The following is a 23,827-nucleotide window of genomic DNA, read 5'->3' as shown; positions in this document are numbered from 1 at the left end:
AAAAGCTTTTCTGCGAATAGAAACTACTATTTCTTCTGCGAAATTCATTCGAAAGATATCTTAGTGCTCCCGGGTAGCAAAATTTTTGTTGTTCAAACGTATAATAATAAAAGAAATAAAAGCAACCAATTAATATTTTCTCTTGTTAGTAATTATTAATGAATGCTATATCTTGTCATATACAGGATGGTCCAGATTTTAGTTCAATTACTTTGGTGTCGGATAAAACAACTTTTTTCTTAAAAAAAAGTTTATATGAAGATATATCCTAACATGCTTGGTTTTCGAGATACAGGGTGTTGAAGTTTGAAGAGAAAACAGTTTTTTACTTATTACTCTTGTATTATTATCTTCATTGTTTTAATTTTTAGGTATTGAAGTCTAGATAATATGGTGTTTCGAATTAGAATTTTGTCCAATAGCGTAGATATAGGGATGCGATGATCCTTTTCCTATTGAAAATCTACTGTTATTCCATTTCTGAAATCAACAGAGTTTTATTAAAAAAAAAGATCTCTTGAATTTTTCTTATAGAATTTACTGTTTTCGAGAAAATCGTTCATAAAGCAAAAAAAAATTAGTGATAAATGAAAGAACAAAAATTGGCCTAGTTTATTATAACACTTTCAGATGACATTTAATTCAACATTTCAGACACTTAAACAATAAAGATATTTACAGCCATTTCTTCATACACACACCTCGCATCGACGCAAAATTGAACGATTTTAAATTTGCAAAATGAGAAGCCATAATTTATTTTGTAGATAGTCTTTGTTTTGTACTCGATTTTCTCGAAAACGATACATTCTAAGAAAAAACATTTATAGTAAAACAGTAGGAGAAGTATCATCGCACCCCTATATCTACGCCACTGGATAATTTAAGCAGAAGACACTTACCTCATTCGAAACATTACATTATCTAGATTTCAATACCTAAAAATTAAAACGATGAATGTAATACTACTAGAGTTATATATAAAAAACCAATTTTTTTTTCAAACTTCAATTCAATATTTCGAAAACGAAACTCTTTAGGATATATGTGTTTATGAATTATTTCCATGAAAAAAATTGTTCTCTTCGACGCCAAAGTTATTGAACTCAAATCTGGACCTGTGTAATCCAAATTCAATCATAAAATTCAACTATCAAATCCAATCCATCGGGGTTAATTTCAAGATGACATGTGTTTTTTTCCGAGGTATATAACTTTAAGTTGGTATTACTATTCAAGATGGCAACCGATTTAACAGCTGTCCAGTGATTTATTCTCAGTTTGGTTTGGCAATTTATCATGAATGGACTCACGCCTGAACAACGCCTGCAAATAGTGCAATTTCATTTCGAAAATAATGGTTCTGTGCATAATACGTATCGCGCACTACGTCCATTTTATTTTGTTTAGCGATGAAGCGCACTTCTGGTTGAATGGCTACGTCAACAAACAAAACTGCCTCATTTGGTGTGAAGCTAATCCTCAAATGTATGTCGAAACACCGTTACATCCAGAAAAACTGACTGTTGGGTGCGCTTTTTGGGCTGGTGGAATCATTGGTCCGTACTTCTTCAAAAACGATGATGGCCAGAACGTTACAATCAATGGTGATCGGTATAGAGCCATGATTACTTACTTTTTCATTCCTGAATTGAACAACCATGATATCCAAGAGCTGTGGTTCCAACAAGACGGCGCAACATGTCACACAGCTCGTGCCACAATTGATTTATTGAAAGACACGTTTGGTGTCTAGACTACTTTCTGTGGGGCTATGTAAAGTCATTGGTCTATGCGGATAAGCCACAAATCCTTGACCATTTTGAAGACAACATTCGCCGTGTTATTGCCGATATACGGCCACAAACGTTAGAAAAAGTCATCGAAAATTGGACGTCCAGATTGGACTACATCCGAGCCAGCCGTGGCGGACATATACCAGAAATCATATTTAAAATGTAATGCCACAAGATTATCTTGCGGATAAATAAAATTCATGACAATCGAATAATCGATCGTTGTTTTATTGCAATTTGAAGTTCTATAGCTCTAAAAAAACACCCTTCAAATATTATATAAATTATTTCTAAATCTTTCATTATAATAGAATACTCCAAAAAATGAACAACCATTCAAACTGTACAAAAATGATTCACCTTACTTTGGCAATTTGGCATACAAATCAACGCATTTTGAACGTTTTTCTATTACCAAAACGTTCTCTGATGTTCTTCATCAACGGTTTCTTAATTTTCGTGAATTTAATATGGATCTGAACTTTCTTTCTCTTCGAAATCTTCATTGCTTTCGCCCGTATCACATTGTTATTGCGAATAATGATCTGAAACATCTTTGGTTCCATTTCCTTTCATCGTCATTTCCATCAGTTAGAAAGGACTTTCGAACGATTTATCAGAACGTTTCAGGTAATGAACAACCACTATATCCACTGAATGGAGGAGTTTTAATACATTCGGAATCTATTAGAATCGATGTATGACTATGACCTAGACTAAAGTCTGGTCATGCTCTGATTGAACGCTAATCAGTGATCATCAGAACTGTGTTCGGTTCGTGTCAATCAACTGTTGATCAGGTAATCAGTGGCGTGTTTACCATGGGAACTGAGGAAGCACAGATTCTCTCTAACAAAATAATAAAAAAACAAATGCGCTCATAACACAGACCAACGAAATAAAAAAAAATGGTGCCGGAAATCAAACAACTAATTTTGTTGATTGTTAATGTTCAGATTTCAAAAACGCCAACAGATACAGGTTAATTGACCTTTGTTCTGATAGTAGTGAAAATTAAAGAAATATATATATCCTTAATGGTCGAATTGAAATATTCCTACTTAAACTTACAATCTAATTTCCATTAGAAGGTTTCATATACATATAAGATGTACAACGCAATGATTGGCTGTAGCGGTAAGTGGTAGTCGAAATAAATAAATCGTAGAAGTCATACAATAAGCTTGGGTATCTGTAAATATAACGCCATCGAATTATTAGTTGATTTGTCTCTGCATCATAAAGTTGTTCTCGATTAAATCATAGAGAATTTGGCTAGTGCCAAATTCTCGTCATTCGCGGGAGGTTTTAAATTTCTGCTTCAATATGTATAAATTTGCGGCTGAGGCCCATCGAATGCTCTCAAATAACTTTGATGAGGCCGCTATTAGTGAAAGAACGCTGTTTCAACGCTTCAAGAACGGTGATTTTGACGTCGAAGGTCAGCTTGGCGGTGAAAGAGAGGAGGTGTTCGAAGATGCAGAATTAGCGGCAATACTTGATCAAGACTCGTGTCAAATGCAACAAGAATTGGCAGGATCATTGGGAGTGACTCATCAAGCCATTTCGAAACACCTGAAAGTCATGGGAATAGGAATGATTCGGAAACAAGGAAATTGGGTGGCGTACGAGTTGAAGCCGAGAGATGTTGAACGGCGTTTGTTTGCTTGTGAACAGCTGCTTGTAAGGCAAAGATGAAAGGCATTTCAGCATCGCATTGTGACTGGAGATGAAAAATGGATTCATTACGATAATCCCAAGCGCAGAAAATCATGGGGATATCCCGGCCATGCTTCCACGTCGACGGCCAAACCGAATATTCACGGTTCCAAGATCATGCTCAGTATTTAGTGGGATCAGCGTTGGCCTATTCAAGGAATAACAAGGCCAATAAACTTTTTCTTTCAAAATTGTGATTGTATTGTTACTTGTGTGGAACGTAGCGGCGTCTTGTTGAAAATAATAGTCGCCTACATCAATATCTCACAATTATGGATATAAAAAATCATTCATCGTAGCCTGATAGCGCAATCCAATCACAGTTACGGTTGCACCAGCCACATTTTCGAATAAATAAGGTCCAAAAGCAACTCCAGCACAAAAAAGCAACCGTTGAGGATGGAGAGGATTTTCAAGCCTCAAATGCTCGTTAAAGTACTCTCCTAGGTGAAAATGGGATGATATTTCGATGAAAATCGAGATCATTCTTATGTATTTCAAGGATCCAATTAGCAAAGATACGAAGATCGACCGGTTTCAGTTTTTTTGTTAATTGAACCTTCAAAGCCATAAGACCCAAGTCTTCATACACGATAAATACTCGGATAAATATAAAAACGATGTTATGTCGTTTTTGGAATACCTAATTCCCAAGATTGACAAGAAATCAACAAACCTAGATTTTTCACAATACTGACTTGTACCAACAGCTTATATTTTTCCTCATGTTTCATTATTGCAAGCCGAGAAGGTGCTTCACAACGAAGAAAAAGTGCTTTGGTTTTGCGAACTTACCAGATAACTTGGATGAATTTAGTGAAGAACAGGGGTAGACATTCCATCAGGGCCTCAAAACTATTGAAGAACGATATCAAGGAAGATGGCCAACTAGAGATTTCAGCAAAAATACCCTACTGAAATCCATGCTATGTTAGAAAGTCATTTGGATAAATTCTTCCATGAAATCGTAATTTATATGCACCCAAATCGATAAGTTTTATACCATCAACCAATAAATGTAATAGGAGCATTCTCGAGATTATAATCCATTGTTTCGAAGAACTAATGCAATGAAAATTAAAATTAATGATAGACTGAGGCGCAAATTTTTCCACTGTAATTCCAACATCAGTATTCCTCTATATTTAGTACCTCGGTACCCATATGTGTGGTTTTGATTTATTGCAGAAATAATCTTACGATTTCATAAAATAAGTATTAATTTGGAGTGGTATTTAATCCATAGACTCTTAAATATATACCTACCTATAATTTCCGGAAATTGATTCATAATGGTAAATAATTTTATTGGTTCATTGTTTTCTAGTTTATACATTTGAAATAATCCACTGATTTCCAAGTACTCAACGTTCTCTACAAAGCCAAAACAGGAAGGATTTGTTGAAACCTTATTAAGAAAACATCAATGAAACATTCACGTGGTATAATCGATTTTACCAATTTAGAAACATCAGTATAGATTATTCAATTAGGAATACAGAAGTTCAAGGCTCTAGGCATAGAGGATTATAGTTGTCGTCAAATATCAATGGATATAAATTTAGGATTCTAACACTTTACTCGATAAGTACCAAGCCAAGCGTTACCAGTGATAATACATAGGCGTACAACCTATTTTTTTCCAAAATTCGAGGCTTTATTGTAAAAAAATGGTTATACATTTATGATTCGCCTGTGATTGTTTCAGTCAGTTTTAACAACTTATAATACACTATGCCGAGCTGATCCCACCAAATAATGAGCATGACCATGGAACCATGTAACGGGTGTTTTTTTCGAGGTATAAAACTTTAAGTTGGCATTACTGGTCGAGATGGCGACCGATTTAACAGCTGTCAAGTGATTTATTCTCAATTTGGTTTGGCAATTCATCATGAATAGACTCACGCCTGAACAACGCTTGCAAATAGTGCAATTTCATTTCGAAAATAATGGTTCTGTGCGGAATACGTATCGCGCACTACGTCCATTTTATTTTGTTTAGCGATGAAGCGCACTTCTGGTTGAATGGCTACGTCAACAAGCAAAACTGCACCATTTGGAGTGAAGCTAATCCTCAAGTGTATGTCGAAACACCGTTACATCCAGAAAAACTGACTCTTTGGTGCGCTTTATGGGCTGGTGGAATCATTGGTCCGTACTTCTTCAAAAACGATGATGGCCAGAACGTTACAGTCAATGGTGCTCGGTATAGAGCCATGATTACTAACTTTTTCATTCCTAAATTGAACAACCATGATGTCCAGGAGCTGTGGTTCCAACAAGACGGCGCAATATGTCACACAGCTCGTGCCACAATCGATTTATTGAAAGACTCGTTTGGTGACCGCCTAATTCCACGTTTTGGACCTGTGAATTAGCCTCCAAGATCTTGTGATTTAACACCGCTAGACTACTTTCTGTGGGGCTATGTAAAGTCATTGGTCTATGCGGATAAGCCACAAACCCTTGACCATTTGGAAGACAACATTCGCCGTGTTATTGCCGATATACGGCCACAAATGTTGGAAAAAGTAATCGAAAATTGGACGTCCAGATTGGACTACATCCGAGCCAGCCGTGGCGGTCATATGCCAGAAATCATAATTAAAATGTAATGCCACAAGATTATCTTGCGGATAAATAAAATTCATGCCAATCGAATAATCCATTGTTGTTTTATTGCAATTTAAAGTTCTATAGCTCTAAAAAAAACACCCTTTACAACACATTTCCTATGTTCGAATCTATGAATCTCATAACCTAACAGACCCAATGATCTCATCAACCTTCTAGGACAAATCAACTCTACTCGCAGACCATTCCAAATTGAAATTTCACTTAGGCACGATCTTCTTTTATGGCAGGCACTTCACTTTGTCGATATCATTCCGACGCTTTCTGCTCGTACAAAAACGTTCATAGAAAAGATAGACGACGATAAGATACAATATGTCGTGCATAGAATGAAAAAACTCATCGATGACTTCTCGGTGAAATCGGGGAAAGTTCTCGAGAGTAACGTCTTCGGTTGATCCTTGTCGTCGATCGTATCTTTCAATTCGCCAACTGATAACCTTGTGAAGGCTGCAATTGAGTCAACAACCGTCGAGTGTACGGAACTGGTGTGCAGTTAGGTTGGCAAACCTGTGTCGGTTAAATAGGTCGCTACGTTATTTCTTCTGGCGATTAATTACGTAGTGTGGTAGCCACTTGGATACTTCCTCCGTGGCTCCTACGACGACTTCCGGTGATGATACGAGGAAGAATGAGATAATTGACAGATTTTTCAATTCCTGTTGAACTATTCAGTGTTGTTAGCCAAGTAAAGGGTGTTTTTTTTAGAGCTATAGAACAACGATGGATTAGTTGATTGATATGAATTTTATTTATCCGCAAGATAATCTTGTGGCATTACATTTTGAATATGATTTCTGGCATATGACCGCCACGGCTGGCTCGGATGTAGACCAATCTGGACGTCCAATTTTCGATGACTTTTTCCAACATTTGTGGCCGTATATCGGCAATAATACGGCGAATGTTGTCTTCCAAATGGTCAAGAGTTTGTGGCTCATCCGCATAGACCAATGACTTCACATAGCCCCACAGAAAGTAGTCTTGCGGTGTTGAATCACAAGATCTTGGAGGCCAATTCACAGGTCCAAAACGTGAAATTAGGGAATTAGGCGGTCACCAAACGTGTCTTTCAATAAATCGATTGTGGCACGAGCTGTGTGACATGTTGCGCCGTCCTTTTGGAACCACAGCTCCTGGACATCATGGTTGTTCAATTCAGGAATGAAAAAAGTAGTAATCATGGCTCTATACCGATCACCATTGACTCTAACGTTCTGGCCATCATCTTTTTTGAAGAAGTACGGATCAATGATTCCACCAGCCCATAAAGCGCACCAAAGAGTCAGTTTTTCTGGATGTAACGGTGTTTCGACATACACTTGAGGATTAGCTTCACTCCAAATGCGGCAGTTTTGTTTGTTGACGTAACCATTCAACCAGAAGTGCGCTTCATCACTAAACAAAATAAAATGGACGTAGTGCGCGATACGTATTCCGCACAGAACCATTATTTTCGAAATGAAATTGCACTATTTGCAAGCGTTGTTCAGGCGTGAGTCTATTCATGATGAATTGCCAAACCAAACTGAGAATAAATCACTTGACAGCTGTTAAATCGGTAGCTATCTTGAACTGTAAGGCCAACTTAAAGTTATATACCTCGAAAAAAAACACCCGTTAGAAGTGGCACCAGAATAAGAAGTTATTAAAAAGTTGAAAGAACAATATTTTTGATACTGTTAAATAATAACCTATTGATCTGTTTTTTAACAGACATTTGCATAAGACGTCACGATAGATTTGGCTAGTTTTTAGGAAACTAAGTTTAGGTTTTCGCCCTAAAATTTAGGTGAAAAATTAAAAATGTCCATTACCATTTCTAGGGTGATAATTGAGTTATCAAATTTTTCATCGGAGAATTTGTAAATGCGATTTTCTGTTATTTGGGAGAAAATAACAATTGCAATTTGTACCTGAATAAACGAGTGCTCAAAAGCTACAGACTTCACATCAGTGATTATCTCTGTTGTCTCATTGAATACTAGTATATTCCACTCAACTTCATAAAGTAATTTTATTCAAGACAATACTGTTTTCTTCCTGCAATCAGAATAAAAAGCCTTGTAGCTAGTCTTTGTTTACGTATCCACTCCTTCAAATCGTTTTGAGGAAAACTACCAGATGCTAATCAGAAGATCGTAGCACTCCATGAATCACACCTGCATTAATTCAGTTGGACATTACAGAGAATTAACATGAACTAACCTACGATTGCTGAACCGCTTCGTTAAGACAAAAAACTAAGTGAACCGGAACCTATCGATCAATATTGCGTCACACAAAAAGCATCATCAAAATCGATAATAAAAGATAAGTCAATAATAACCTTGGCCACTCACGAATGTTCGGTTTGAAGATACCATCGATCGTCATTTGGAAAGCAGCGGATTCGAATCAGGCAGTAGAGGGGGCTATGGCTATCGGTGATCTAGAAACGTCGCATATTTCACAATTGGGTTTATTATTTTCTCCGTCACAATGTATTTGAAAATATCCAAATCCATATTTTTAATGGTAATTCGGGTGGATTAACGCAAGGAAGAAACTTTTGCATTTGGACAAGTATTTTTCCTCCTTTTAAGAAATGTTTTCAAAGATTAAGAAGATGAAATGACCAGGCACTTGAATGTAATAGGTGTACAATTTTTCTTTTGCAAATGGTGATTGTAATGTAAGTGGTAGTCGAAATAAATACATAGATTGTAGATGTCATACAATAAGCTCAGGTATTTGTAAACATAACGCCATCGAAATTATCATCGATTTATATCTTCATCATGAAGTTATTTTCAATTAAACATGTCAGCTCACGAGCCAAATCCTCCCCATTTTCGTGGGGCTTGAATTTTCTGCTTTAATATGAAGAAATCTGTGACTGAGGCTCATCGAATCCTCTCAAATACCTATGGTGAAGCCGCTATTAGTAAAATAACGGTCCAAGAGTGATTTCAACGCTTTAAGAACAGTGATTTTGACGTCCTGCATGGTGGTGGAAGAGAGAAGGTTTTCGAAGATGCAGAATTGGAGGCAATACTTGATCGAGACTCGTGTCAAACGCAACAAGAATTCGCAGCATCATTGGGAATGACGCAATATGTCACAGAGCTCGTGCCACAATCGATTTATTGAAAGACACGTTTGGTGACCGCTTAATTTGACATTTTGGAGCTGTGAATTGGCCTCCAAGATCTTGTGATTTAACACCGCTAGACTACTTTCTGTGGGCTATGTAAAGTCATTGGTCTATGCGGATAAGCCACAAACCCTTGACCATTCGGAAGACAACATTCGCCGTGTTATTGCCGATATACGGCCACAAATGTTGGAAAAAGTCATCGAAAATTGGACTTCCAGATTGGACTACATCTGAGCCAGCCGTGGCGGTCATATGCCAGAAATCATATTTAAAATGTAATGCCACAAGATCATCTTGCGGATAAATAAAATTCATGCCAATTGAATAATCCATCGTTGTTTTATTGCAATTTAAAGTTCTATAGCTCTAAAAAAAAACACCCTTTAGAAGCTCCAAACTACTCGAATTGTATCGGCAACAGCTCTGATAGCAATTTCGTCATTTTTTTTAGGACCCTTAAGTAATTAAATAATATCATATCATATCTAATTATCTTTTTGTCACAAAGAATTCCACCCTAGCAAAGCTTTTCTCATTACTTGTTGAGATATTTCTCGATGGATGAAAAAATAATAAACCATGGTGGAAAATTTGCTGTGATTCTTACTCTTAAGTAGAAAAATTTCCAAATTGCCAAAACGATATAAATCAGAGGGAAAGCTCTTCAATAAAACTCCATTAAAGCGTGTAAACAATATAAACATCTAATTGGTACTTAGGAGGAGTAATAAGCAATTGCGTTGGAATAATAAATAGGTTATTGCAGACAATACTAAGTGTTAAGTGGGCAGATAACTCAACATACACACACACTAGTTGCTATTCTGGTAGACTTTCACCACCATAATTTTCATCTTTACATAATGCAGCATCTTTAATACGCAATAACAGAACATGCAGGAAAGATATGGCCTCTATTGAAATTTTCATAACGCTATGAGTGAGATAGGAAAGTGATTCTATCAGGTAATTTCATTTCCTATTGTCTTTTCATATTCAAGGCTTCAAAATTGCGTGGAAGTGTAAGGAGAAGTGGCGGTAAAAGCATATTTTTCGGCAACCGTCCGGGAAGTGCTCACTTCCCGGACGCTTTTTCTCTGAGAAAGTAGCATTTCCCGGCCTAGTCCGGAAAGTACGTACTTCCCGGACTAGGCTGGAAAGGCATCATAGAATCCATAGCAACCGAGATAACGGCTGACAGTTCATATGAAATTAGTTGTCAAAAATTTGCATGTTTTTTTATCGCAATCTCAATAAAATATGGAAAGCAGCAGCGATAGTGTTATTTTACATGGTTGCCGAAAAAATATTGTACGCAACACGCCCGAAAATGGTTTTTTTGGACTCACAGACTTCCAGGACTCGCTTACGCTCGTCCTGGAATTTTGTCTATTCGTCCAAAAAAACCCTATTTTCCGGACTTGTTACGTGAATTACTATTTTGATGTTCGCAGTATTAAAATCGTAAATTCGTGAATTGAACTCATTTCGGCAAAATGAGGAAGTATTAAAGAGTCGAACTTGACGAGATCTAGTCGTAATTTTAAATGTATACACTCGAAGTTTATTATGTTTTGGTTTGTGTTCTAAATTGAGAATGATTCAGTCTGTTAACATCCACTTTATTCGTCCATGAAACTGTTCGCAGTTGTAATATCATCGGTTAAATTTAGTATTTCATCGCGTTTGTCGAATGTTGAGATGATAAAGGGTGTTTTTTTTTGGGCTATAGAATTTTAAATTGCAATAAAACAACGATGGATTATTCGATTGACATGAATTTTATTTATCCGCAAGATAATCTTGTGGCATTACATTTTAAATATGATTTCTGGCATATGACCGCCACAGCTGGCTCGGATGTAGTCAAATCTGGACGTCCAATTTTCGATTACTTTTTCCAACATTTGTGGCCGTATATCGACAAAAACACGGCGAATGTTGTCTTCCAAATGGTCAAGCGTTTGTGGCTTATCCGCATAGACCAATGACTTTATATAGCCCCACAGAAAGTAGTCTAGCGGTGTTAAATCACAAGATCTTGGAGGCCAATTCACTGGTCCAAAACGTGAAATTAGGCGGTCACCAAACGTGTCTTTCAATATATCGATTGTGGCACGAGCTGTGTGACATGTTGCGCCGTCTTGTTGGAACCACAGCTCCTGGACATCATAGTTGTTCAATTCAGGAATGAAAAAGTTAGTAATCATGGCTCTATACCGATCACCATTGACTGTAACGTTCTAGCCATCATCGTTTTTGAAGAAGTACGGACCAATGATTCCACCAGCCCATAAAGCGCACCGAACAGTCAGTTTTTCTGGATGTAACGGTGATTCGACATACACTTGAGGATAAGCTTCACTCAAAATGCGGCAGTTTTGTTTGTTGACGTAGCCATTCAACCAGAAGTGCGCTTCATCACTAAACAAAATAAAATGGACGTAGTGCGCGATACGTATTCCGCACAGAACCATTATTTTCGAAATGAAATTGCACTATTTGCAAGCGTTGTTCAGGCGTTAGCCTATTCATGATGAATTGCCAAACCAAACTGAGAATAAATCACTTGACAGCTGTTAAATCGGTCTTCATCTCAAACAGAAATGCCAACTTAAAGATATATACCTCGAAAAAAAAACACCTGTTATAACCAAATTATAGGTGTATTTGTTTACGTAAACAACGTAACAGGTTTGATGTCTTTTTCTATCCATATATTATGTAGTCTACGTTGTCCTATTGTGCAATGAAAACCAAAAGTTCATTTTTAGGTAATTAAAATGAAAATAGGTTGAATTGGTATGTTTGAAATGTTATGTTTCAACGATAATCCTCACCAAATACTCAATTTTAATTTGTAAGAGAATCCCCCATGAATAACGAGCTCTCAAAGGATCCTGACTTCACGTCAGTGCTCACCTTGAATTAATCGACTCTTCAAATGAATTCTGTGAATGTTACTTACTCAATACTATTTTGCCGTTGATTGGTTATCCTTTACATGAGTTTATAAAAAACGTAGGTTTCTTGATCGTTCAATGACCTTATGTTGATATTTATCTTTGAACACTTCAATTTCTACACAATTTCAACATAAATATTCTCAAAAGGCATTAACACAGAATTTAAAATTTTCAACTACAAACTTTGATTATTCGGTTTTGTTTCATTATTTTCTATAGCAAATCTTTGGAATTATTCAAGAAAAAAATTCAACTATCTCTGAAATGTTCACAGTAATTTGAATAATGCCTACCTACCCACTTAATATTTCCTCGACCAACACCCAGCATGTGTTTAAGAAAGTAGCAATATTAAAATAATTATACTTTATCCGGAACTTCTCTAATAAAAAATAGTAATAACATCAATTTCTCAACAGATACCGAAATCACACCCGATTTGGAATCGACCCAAACCTCAAAACCGGCCAGTACGCCACTGGCCTTGAGCATGGTGGACGAGGATCACACCGAAGCCACCACACCAAGCCAAAATGTCTCGAATTCTGTCAAAACCGATGTGCCTAGAGGAAGAGCTCTTAATTTCACCTCTAACGTCTTAAGCAATGGCGTATCAACATCCAACACCTCATTCCACAACAAGGACATGGACGATCTGAGCGACGTGACCATAAACGAAGAAGAAGAAGAAATGCATATACCCAACATTCCCTCTATGCTCACTCCTTCAAACGGTAAGAAGTTTTCTCTATAATTTCATTATAATGTACGTAATTTTCGAATATTGAGTAGGGAATTGCCTCAAAACGATAAGGTTCGATTCATTGATGACAAATCCTTCCTCAAATTAGATCCTGCCGGTCCTTCGGCCGTGAATATGATAATTCTCTAACGAAAGGCCTCATAAAGTTGAAATCTACAGAGATTTAGTTAGTATTTAGTTAAAATTCAGTTAATAAACAAACATTGAATATTGCCATCGTTGCAGATCCAATAGGATTGAAAGTTTACGTGTTTATACAGGGTGTTCTAAAAGCTCTATAACAACTTTAACTTCTGGTCATTTTTTTCCTATAAACATTCAACATAAGTCCGATTCATTTTCCTTTGAAAGTTACAAATTTTGAAAAAAATTATTTTCATGTTTGAATCAGAAGTAGACGTCGATATGAGGCTGTGCCCTCGGAGACCATAGTGATATTCAAGGTTACAATTGCCACATGAATAACGAGCGCTCAAAATCTCTTGACCTGTGCGTTTTTCTCTTTTTGTAGGTTCATTTGAAATCAGGATTTACATACCAACTATTTGAGAGATCTTTTAGTTTTTTCATTTATAGATTTTATTACAGATATATTTGTAATTCATTGGTAGATTTGTCTGTATCATCTTTCAGAGCTAAAGTCAGGGATGTAGTTTATAGGGATCAGTGCGGGCTCAGTAATCAGTAATTCTCTCTTTTTTTTTGTCATATGACTCACTTATAGTTAAATTTTGAAACTAGAAAGTTATTGAAAGTTTTTCTTTGTCTTACGTTATTTTTTTTCTTTTTCAATCATTATTGTCTCGAGATGAATGAGGTTTTTTTTCATATATTTTTCGTCAGGGTTTGAGTGGAAGAGCAGGGGTGTATGGCTTCATCACCATCTGAACTCCGCCCTGTGATTGATTTTTTCTGATGTTTTTTTTTGGAATTGTAATGTTTTTTATTCTTTTCAATAAAGGCATTATTATTATTATTATTATTATTAAAATGCTCTTTCTGTTCACAGGTTCATGTACAAAGGGTGGTTTCACTTACCACGATGGAGAGAGGGTTGAAACAGACTGTGATACGGTATGCACTTGTGACAAGGGCGTCATGAACTGCAGGGATAGGTGCCAAGAACCACTCTTCCGGAGAGGAAGGAAAATAAACGACCCCATGTGTCAGGAGAAGTCCACTGATGACCCGTGTTGTGGGATATTGGTTTGCGCAAATTCTGGTGAGTTTCTTTCGCTCATTTCTATTCATTTCTTATTGGTGACACTGTGCGTTCCTAGAAACCCTTTCCTATTCACACAAAGCTAAGGAGGACGTCGATACTGTTAATGAAACCGACGTCCATCGGAGCCTTGGGTTTTACCTCATGAGTATCCAGGATTGACCTTCCCACATAAGTAATGTTGAATCCAGGGGGGTATTACCCTGCCGGAGCATGACCGATACTTCCCGAAGAAAAAAAGTATCTCTCAAAACCAAGACGAATTTTTGACTAACTACCTCTAGAAGTTGAAATTCATCCCCGAAGAAAATTTTTGGATTCAACACTGCATATGAGTGGTATCAGTGGAATGACCCTCAACGCGCACCCTATATCTGGAAAAACTGAAATTCATATCGAATCATCTAATGTCCCTGGAGTCATACAGCTAGGGGTCTCTATTGATATGGAAGTGCTTTTATACCATAAAGCAACTGGCCAGAGACAATAAAATAACTCTACTATGGTCACCTGGGCATTGTGGTATAGAGGGAAACGAAAAAGCCAATGAACTCGCAAAAAAGGTATCAAGATTGAGACCTCTTGGTCCCGAGCCCTTCTTTGGTCTTGGAAAATACCAATATAAAGCAGAGGTCCGACAATGGGAGGGGAACAATGGAAAAACCCTATGGAGGAACACTCCAGGTCTTGCTCAGGCAAAGAATTTTGAGGTGTTTGCACCACACTAAACCAGAAAGCTCTTGAAGCTACCACGAGCTGAGCTTCGGGTAATATTAGGACTGCTGACAGGACACTGTCGATGCATATATCTGTTGTACCGCATGGGTAAGTCAGTTGATGAGATCTGCAGGATCTCTGTAAAGGAGGTAGAAACAGCCGAACACATAGTGTGAAAATGTCCGGGGCTGACTGGCCTAAGAACCACTCTCATTGGAAAATCAGTTCTGGATACTCACAAATTAATAGCCATGGCTCCTGAAGATGTCGTCAGTTTCGTTAACAGTATCGACGGCCTCCCTGGGTTTGTATGAATAGGTAGCGTTAAGAACAAAAATTCCCGGCAGGTTAACAGAGCCGTAACGACCCCGATTCAGTATAATAATGAATGGAAGGCATTCTCAGCAATTTTTATGATGCACCCTTTCTCTTGTGTTCGCGGTGTTTTTTCATCCTGGGACAACTAATGGAATCGTCAGTATGACAACTCAGTGTTTTTAGTTATATAAACTCTCCATATCGATAGGAAAGCGTGAAGTCTTAGAACGGTGGGGTTTTTGTCCCAAGCTGTGATGTTGTTCCAAGGTTTTGCTAGCCTTCAATGCCATATCTCGGGTTAACAAAAAACACCTCACCGGGTTCCTTTAAAATCAGATGGGAATTTTAGAAGTTGGGGCTGTTATTAGAATTTGTTGACACACCGACCAACATACAAACACGAAACCAAAGTTGTTCAGAATGATCTTCATTTTGATATAGGAGATCAACTATTTGACTTCGGTGAATTTGAAAGGGTATGACTAGTATGATTCTCTTCTTAACGCACATAGCTATAGAAATTGATGATCTTTCTGAAGTTAGAACTTACATTGTGCACCAACTTTAATTGAAATCTTCTTTTTGCAGCTACGGAACCCTCGATAGTTTGTCATGATGGCAATAAGACCTACACCAAAGGGGATACTTTCCACAGAGGATGTGAAGAAACATGCACCTGTGAAAATGGTGGTAATGTTGTTTGTAAACCAAGGTAAAAACTAGAAAACAGCAATAATTATTGATATAACATTGAGTGTCTAGTACTCACGTATATACTTAATGAGTAAAGTAAAGAGTGTTTTTTTGAAGCTATAGAACTTTAAATTGCAATAGAACAACGATGGATTATTCGACTGACATGAATTTTATTTATCCGCAAGATAATCTTGTGGCATTACATTTTGAATATGATTTTTGGCATATGACCGCCACGGCTGGCTCGGATGTAGTCCAATCTGGACGTCCAATTTTCGATTACTTTTTCCAACATTTGTGGCCGTATATCGGCAATAACACGGCGAATGTTGTCTTCCAAATGGTCAAGGGTTTGTGGCTTATCCGCATAGACCAATGACTTTACATAGCCCCACAGAAAGTAGTCTAGCGGTGTTAAATCACAAGGTCTTGGAGGCCAATTCACAGGTCCAAAACGTGAAATTAGGCGGTCACCAAACGTGTCTTTCAATAAATCGATTGTGGCACGAGCTGTGTGACATGTTGCGCCGTCTTGTGGGAACCACAGCTTCTGGACATCATGGTTGTTCAATTCCGGAATGAAAAAGTTAGTAATCATGGCTCTATACCGATCACCGTTGACTGTAACGTTCTGGCCATCATCGTTTTTGAAGAAGTACGGACCAATGATTCCACCAGCCCATAAAGCGCACCAAACAGTCAGTTTTTCTGGATGTAACGGTGTTTCGACATACACTTGAGGATTAGCTTCACTCCAAATGCGGCAGTTTTGTTTGTTGACGTAGCCATTCAACGAGAAGTGCGCTTCATCTTCAAACAAAATAAAATGGACGTAGTGCGCGATACGTATTCCGCACAGAACCATTTATTTCGAAAAAAAATTGCACTATTTGCAAGCGTTGTTCAGGCGTGAGTCTATTCATGATGAATTGCCAAACCAAACTGAGAATAAATCACTTGACAGCTGTTAAATTGGTCGCCATCTTGAACAGTAATGCGAACTTAAAGTTATATACCTCGAAAAAAAACACCCGTTAGTAGTTAATAATCGGTACCCTCCCTTCCCATCACCATAGTTACTATAGTAAGGAGAATGGAGGGGAACCGATTATTAACGTATCAATCGATAATGAATCAGTTGGATTACCGATTGATACGTTTATAATCGGTAATAGGGAAAGGGCGGGGTACCGATATGTATCAATCTATAATAAATTAGAATTTATAATCGGTATCCTCCCTTCATATCACGATAGGTACAAACATATTTACTATGGTAAGGGGAAGGAAGGGGTAGCAATTATTAACGTATCAATCGATAATAAATTAGTAGGACCCCACCACTCGCGGAATTGGCGTATAAAGAAACGAGCGGTCTAAACCTCCTGACTTCACGTCAGTGCTTTTCTCTATCTTTTCCATCCTCCTCAACCATCACCATCAACTCTTTTTCCAGATGCCAACCACGCAACACGGACAACAACATCAAATGCGTCGAAGTACAAGACCCCGAAGACTCATGCTGCAAGAAACTCCTATGCGACGTCACCTTGAACGAGAACGAATCCGAAGTGGGCCTCAAGATCACCAGCGCCAAATACCTAAACTCCTCCATGATACGCATCAAATTCGAGCCAAAGCTGGAGGAAAACGACTCCTCGCCAATCGTCGAACTGGGCGAAGACGACAAGACCTGGCAGGCCTACAAGCTCCTACCTGGGGGCTTCCTACCGGTCCAAAACCACTCCAAGTTCTCCTTCATCCGCCTCGAAGGGACCAACGAGGTCCTGCCGCTAGAGGGCGCCGAGGTCTCGGAGTTCGACAAGGACAGCCAAAGCTGCGCCTACAAGGGCAGAACGTTCAAGTTGAACGAAGAGTTCAACGACAACTGCACCCAGCTGTGCTCCTGCAAGAAGACGGGGATGGTGTGCCTGAAGCTGGACTGTCCAACCTACTTCGGCACGGACGTGCTGGATTCCGGATGCGTGGAGTGGGAGACCGTACCCCCGAACTTCGTGCCTTCGCCGCCCATGTGCTGCCCCACGGAGGTCAGGTGCAAGAACAACGGTTCCTGCGAACACAAGGGGGAGATGTACCAGAACTGGCAACACCTGCCGACGAACGTCACTGGTTGCGAGAAGCAGTGCTACTGTGAGATGGGAAAGATAGAGTGTCAGAACGTGTGTCCGCCTATGACCGCTCTGCCAGGGCCGGACCTGCCCTGTCCGCCGCATATGGCCACTGTGGGGCATCTGCCGAACGATGATTGCTGCATGCAGTGGGTTTGCAAGTCCGGATCTGAAGGAGGTAAGGTCTTTATTGGGAGTTTGCCAATGAAACAATTCAAGATGGTCATAATGGCAACATTGTGCATCATTTTTTGACATTTCTCACGTCATTTGTGCTCGGTAGGTTATGCCATTTGGTTATGGAAAGATGATCGATTCGATTTTTAAATTGTTTCGTCAATGCTCGTTTTATGAACACTGAGAGAAATTCAAGAAGAATTATTGATAGACGACATTATTCAGTTGATCGACTGACCTTTGTTCTGAAACAACATTCAACTTGACAGCGATGTCAAATCCATTTGCGTTTCAGGAATGTTGTTCAGTGTAAAATTAAACTAATCTATGTTCGTTTGGATTTGACATGGGTAAAACTGTGTGAGGCTATCGAACTTGAATTTGACTTAAAATACGTTTCAGAAACCCAAAACGACGCTTGACGTACAATTCACGTGTAATATTTGGCCACTGTGTTAACTAGCAGAATGGAGTTAACCTTACTTTCATCAACCCAAATGACGCTTGACCAAAGAATTGACAGATATTAAGTTGATTATAACGTTGATTAGCCTTTGAGAAACCGGGGTCACTGTACGCCGAATTGTAGACAATGATCTAATATAGAGCATTGACTCTAACATCGAAAAGAGAAATATTGAGACTCCGGTCACATGACCATGACGAAAAGGGTACAGAATTTGGACTTTCAACCAATAATAGGGTTCTAGAACCAATCAAACCAATATTGTTACTGCGTTTACCTGATGAGAACTTCATGCGTCTCACTCCTATGTTGCAGTCGATTATCTTTACGCACTATCTACATACATGTTGAATTATCTAAAGTTTCTAATGTAAGAAATAATACTATCACCCAGGATGCAGAGTAGAACTAACTTACTATACAGGATCTAAGTCGAAGTGATACCAGTACCTTGGTACCTACCCTGTAGATTGGGTTCGATCATAGAAAGTAATGCACGTGATTGATTCTGACAATTACGGCCTCAGCATGATATGCTTAGGATTCTATGGTCTCAGTATTACATGGGCTTAGTATTAAATTATGAATTGATAACACGCATATTATCAGATCATTGATCGTGGACAAATTTGAAAGTGAATTCTCTTTACACGTTCTCGTTAGAGCCAAATTTCTCTTCCTGAAGAATTCTTTTGAGGTCTGCAAAAAGCCAGTTATCACTGGGGCCAGATCTGAAGCTTCTACTTGAACAGTTAGAAGCGCAATTTGTTCAGTTGACCATGACTTTCATCGATAAGTGACAAGGAGAATTGTCTTGGTGAAAATGATTTTTGTTGTTTTGCATTGAAGATGTTATTTCTCAATTTCTGCGGGCTATAACTTCATATTGTATTCATTTTCATAATATTCACTCTGTCAAGATGGTCAATGATTAATATACCATGCACGTCCTGAAGTACGGTTGCTGTAACCTTACCAGCTGATATTTTGAGAAGTTTTCAAACGATGGAAACACTTTTTCGACTCTTCCCAACAGACATATCTCCCAAAATAAAAAAAATCGACTCAAATACCAATTTTTTCAGTACAAAACAAGACGAACTCCACGGACCACAAGACCCCTCAAGGCATCCTAGCACCTTTCGGTCTCAACCCCACCAAACCTCCCTCCAAAACGCTCGGACCCCTCCTCTCCTACGCTAACCCCACCCATCCCAATGACACCCGGTACGATTCCTCGCCAAAGGACAACCCCTTCGTCCACACCCCTCCAAATCACGATAAAGACCCGATAACGAACCTGGTAGGCACGGAAACACCCGAAGGTGCAAACCGAGCGACGAAGCCATCCGAATCCATACTGGTCACGCCCCTTCCTCCTACCAGTACCCTTCCTACGGAAAACGACAACCTGAATCTCGTCGAGGAAAAGACACCAACGAAACCACACGGTTTGGTGCCGCAGCAGATACACATAGTAGGCAAGGGGGACGCTGAAGACATACTGAGCTTCATCAACAACCACCCGGAACTCACCAACTACCCCAGCGGTTCGGTCCTAGAGATTCACAAAGTTTCCCCTAAAAATCCCTTGGAAAACCAGATCTTCGTCAATCCTCAACGTCCCAACGGTCCTCCGGTCCCTTACCAACATTTCCTGCACCAGATGGCGCAGCAGGGGCCGTTGAACATGGCCCTGCCGCCTGGTATAACCCTTGAACAGATCCTTGAGGAATTGCACAAGAATGGACAGTTGTCCGAAGGTGGCGCTTCGGTTGTGACGCTACCCCATGTCCAGGGGAGACCACAGATGGTTGCTACGCAACACGCTGGACTTAACAGACCTAACGGCACGTTTACAGGTAAGAGACTTTGGACTGTGGACTGCGATCTTTGGTTGGGACTGTTTCTTCCATTGTACATAAGACAATAACATTCGTTCTTTCTTTGATTAACGGGTTGACAGGTTGACTGGGGTAAATACAGGATAGTACTTGTCGTAAAGGTATTATGGTTCGTATCTATGGTACAGAATGCAAGGACGATTCTTATGAGATATTTTGAACAACAATAACTATTCCTCTACGAGGTACTCAAATATCTATTCAGTACTTATATAATAATTATAATCTGCTCGAAAAGAAAAATTTTATTGCTAATATGTACAGATAGTTTTTCATGTAAATAAATGAATATATTTTCAGGTTCTTTCTGGTTCTAAAATTCTCAAGAGTTGCTATACTCAGGAATGAAAGGAGTGTTACATCTAGAAAATTGTATGTGGTGGTGGTATTGTCTTAAACAACTAGCTCCCACATCAAAAAAGTAGGGAAATTTAGATTGAATTACATTAGATTATTGTTTTGGTCGATTGGATTGAGCTTTTCAGATTTTTGTCCTAACACCCTGCTCAATCTGTCCAAGTCTGAATCTTGTTATATAGCACTATATCACACACACTCCGTTGTTCACGAGCTATTGCCTAGAAGATTCTCCTTGGGGAAGAGATTACCTATTTGGATAGGTAATCTCTTCGCGTTAGCAGCTTCAGAGGCCTCCACGCTCTCTACTTGAGCCGTTGTGATCTATATCTGTTAGGTTGTCTCGAAGCCGAGATGTTCAAGCATTTTCCTGAAACACGCTCTGACTTTAGCGATATTTTCTGAGGTTCTGACGCTGAAAAAAAAAAGCAAGTCTCGAAGATGTCGATAAAACCAACTACGTTCAGAAGGTCCTTCACGTTATAGTTACAAGACGCTCCTTTTCAATAAAATCCTCGACAACAAAACTCCTCTGTCCTCTCGACCACAGTAGAATGAGGAGAGAAAACTACACAATCTACTCCTTCAAACGTGATTCAAGAAAATGTGTCACAAATGTGTTCGAAATTCTATTATTACTGAAATTATATAGCCAGAATTCCCTGCTGTCCTCTGTGGTATCGAAAGCAGTGAAAATCCGATGAACTTACGAAAAAAGACATCAAAGGTAACACCAGCCGGACCAGATACCTCATGTGGGCTTGGAAAAGTACACTACAGAGCGACGATGTGAAGAGGTCATCTGTAGAAACTTGTACAAACAAAAAGATTGGTGCAATTTTGTTGTTCTACTAAAAGAATCTTTTGAATGTTCCACGAGCTGAGCTTCCAATCATTGTAGGACCGCTTGCAGGGCACTCTTGGTCCAAATACCATTCACACCGAATAAGCCTATATGTCTGCTTGTTCTGTAAATCGGATAAATGAATATTGGCTGACCTAAAGACCACACACCTAGGTGGGTCAATTCTTAATCATCAGGATGTGATAGCAAAAGCTTTCAATATGTGGCCAGATTTGTCAACACCATAAGAGATCTACTTAGGACTGATCGGGCAGGGTATTAGAATAAAAATCATTCGAAGTTCTGAATGCCCGAGTTCTATCCAATCTACCCCAATAATAATGCAATCTAATCTAATATCCTTTCATCAAAAGTCAGTATGAAAGAAAGTATTCCTTCTTCTAGATGTAACACTTCTAACCTCCATTCGTAAATTACCACCTGAAATTTCCAAACCTTGAAATACTTTCAGGACACCCCTTCCCAGGCTTCCCCAACAACTTCCAAAACCACGACGACATCCAAGTCCACACCCTGGAAGCTGTAGACGCTCACACCATCAGACTGGCCTTCCTAGTCCCTCCAGTCATCGTAGGTCTTCACGGAAGAGTAGAAGTCCGTTACACCGACAAAAGAGACGCTCACTTGGACAACTGGGAGCTCCAGGTGTTCGCCCCTCCCAACGACCTCATAGCCACGCCCCAACTGGAGTTCGACCTCCTAGGTCTCAAGGCCAACACCGAATACAAGATACAGATCACCATCACTCTTCGTGACCTTCACAATACCCCAACCAGCCAAGTGTACCGGATAAGGACTCCACCAGAGTTGGCTTCCTCCACCTTGCCTCCAATGATACCCATAGACCCTGAGTTGAACATTGCAGAGGTCAATTCCACCTGGGTGACAGCCGCTTGGCGAAAATTCACAGAGTACGAGCTCCAGTTCATAGACGGCATCCAGTTGAGGTTCAAGGAAATCGATGGGCGGATCTACGCGGCCACGCCTTTGATCCACAGAGCGGTGTCAAGCTATACCATAGAGAACTTGAAGCCCAACACCAAGTATGAGATAGGGATCTACTTCATACCGTTCCCTGGAGAGACTACGGAGCTACATGCGGAGCGCATGGCTCATTTCACCACTGCTAACGAAGTGGACAACTATGGCTTCAATGTCACCTTGGAGATAGGTCACGTGAAGTCCACAAGCGTGGAGATCAGCTGGTTTGGTGTGCCGTATCCGGAAGATAAGTACGTCAACATCTACAGGGCGATCTATCAGAGTGATTCCGGCAAGGAGGACCAGAGCACTTTCAAGATAGCCAAGAGGGATTCGCCTACGAAAACGGTGATTTTGGACTTGAAGCCTGGTACGAGGTACAGGCTGTGGTTGGAGGTTTATCTGACTAACGGAAAGATAAAGACGAGCAACGTGCAAGACTTTCTGACCAAGCCGAGGGCTGCTCCGGTTTTGGGGTCGGCGTCTAGAGGTAAGCTAGCTTTAAGTTATGAAAAGTAATTCAATCTTAAACACAATCTAATCAATAGACACACAAGTACAGGGTGGGCAAATAAGCGAGGTAAGCAGCTATATCTCAGGATCCACTCATCGTAGAGACTTGCGGTAAAAAATTTTACCACTAAAGTATACAAGAAAACACACTGGAAATTGTTTTGAAGTTCATACCTCTACCGCTAGGGGGCGTAATAGCTACCGTCGGGTAGAAAAATGAATTTTATTCGAAAATGTTTCATATGAAGTTGAAGAAAAAATATCATCACATTAATCCTTGGAAAATTCTCTATCTTTTTGAATTGTCACTTTCGAATTTACGACATCAAATAAGGCTAGGGGAAAGGGAGAAACCTGACTGATTGAAATGCCTGTAACTTCAGTTTGGCTCAACATTTTTGAGCAAATTAGATCTCGTCTGAAAGATAATATCTTGTTGATTGGGGACAAAATATACTCATG

At 39.2% G+C, this 23,827-nt stretch overlaps 1 protein-coding gene across 4 annotated transcripts in view; it reads left to right on the top strand.

Annotated features, from left to right (window-relative positions):
• The window catches only part of LOC123688605 (putative epidermal cell surface receptor), a 31,916-nt gene that overhangs the window by 5,733 nt on the left and 2,356 nt on the right, over positions 1-23,827 (top strand). For 2 of the 4 annotated variants that reach the window (XM_045627197.1, XM_045627196.1), the window contains exons 2-7: positions 12,677-12,991; positions 14,030-14,242; positions 15,866-15,989; positions 17,430-18,280; positions 19,831-20,607; positions 22,323-23,342. In XM_045627197.1, coding sequence (XP_045483153.1) covers positions 12,677-12,991; positions 14,030-14,242; positions 15,866-15,989; positions 17,430-18,280; positions 19,831-20,607; positions 22,323-23,342 — 3,300 coding nt within the window. The remainder of the gene's footprint in view (positions 1-12,676; positions 12,992-14,029; positions 14,243-15,865; positions 15,990-17,429; positions 18,281-19,830; positions 20,608-22,322; positions 23,343-23,827) is intronic. The other 2 variants (XM_045627199.1, XM_045627198.1) reach the window with 1 other exon arrangement.

This window comes from Harmonia axyridis, chromosome 1, assembly GCF_914767665.1.
Source record: "Harmonia axyridis chromosome 1, icHarAxyr1.1, whole genome shotgun sequence".
In the NCBI taxonomy this organism is placed as follows: Eukaryota; Metazoa; Arthropoda; class Insecta; order Coleoptera; family Coccinellidae; genus Harmonia; species Harmonia axyridis.
This window is presented reverse-complemented; position numbering and strand designations above follow the sequence as displayed.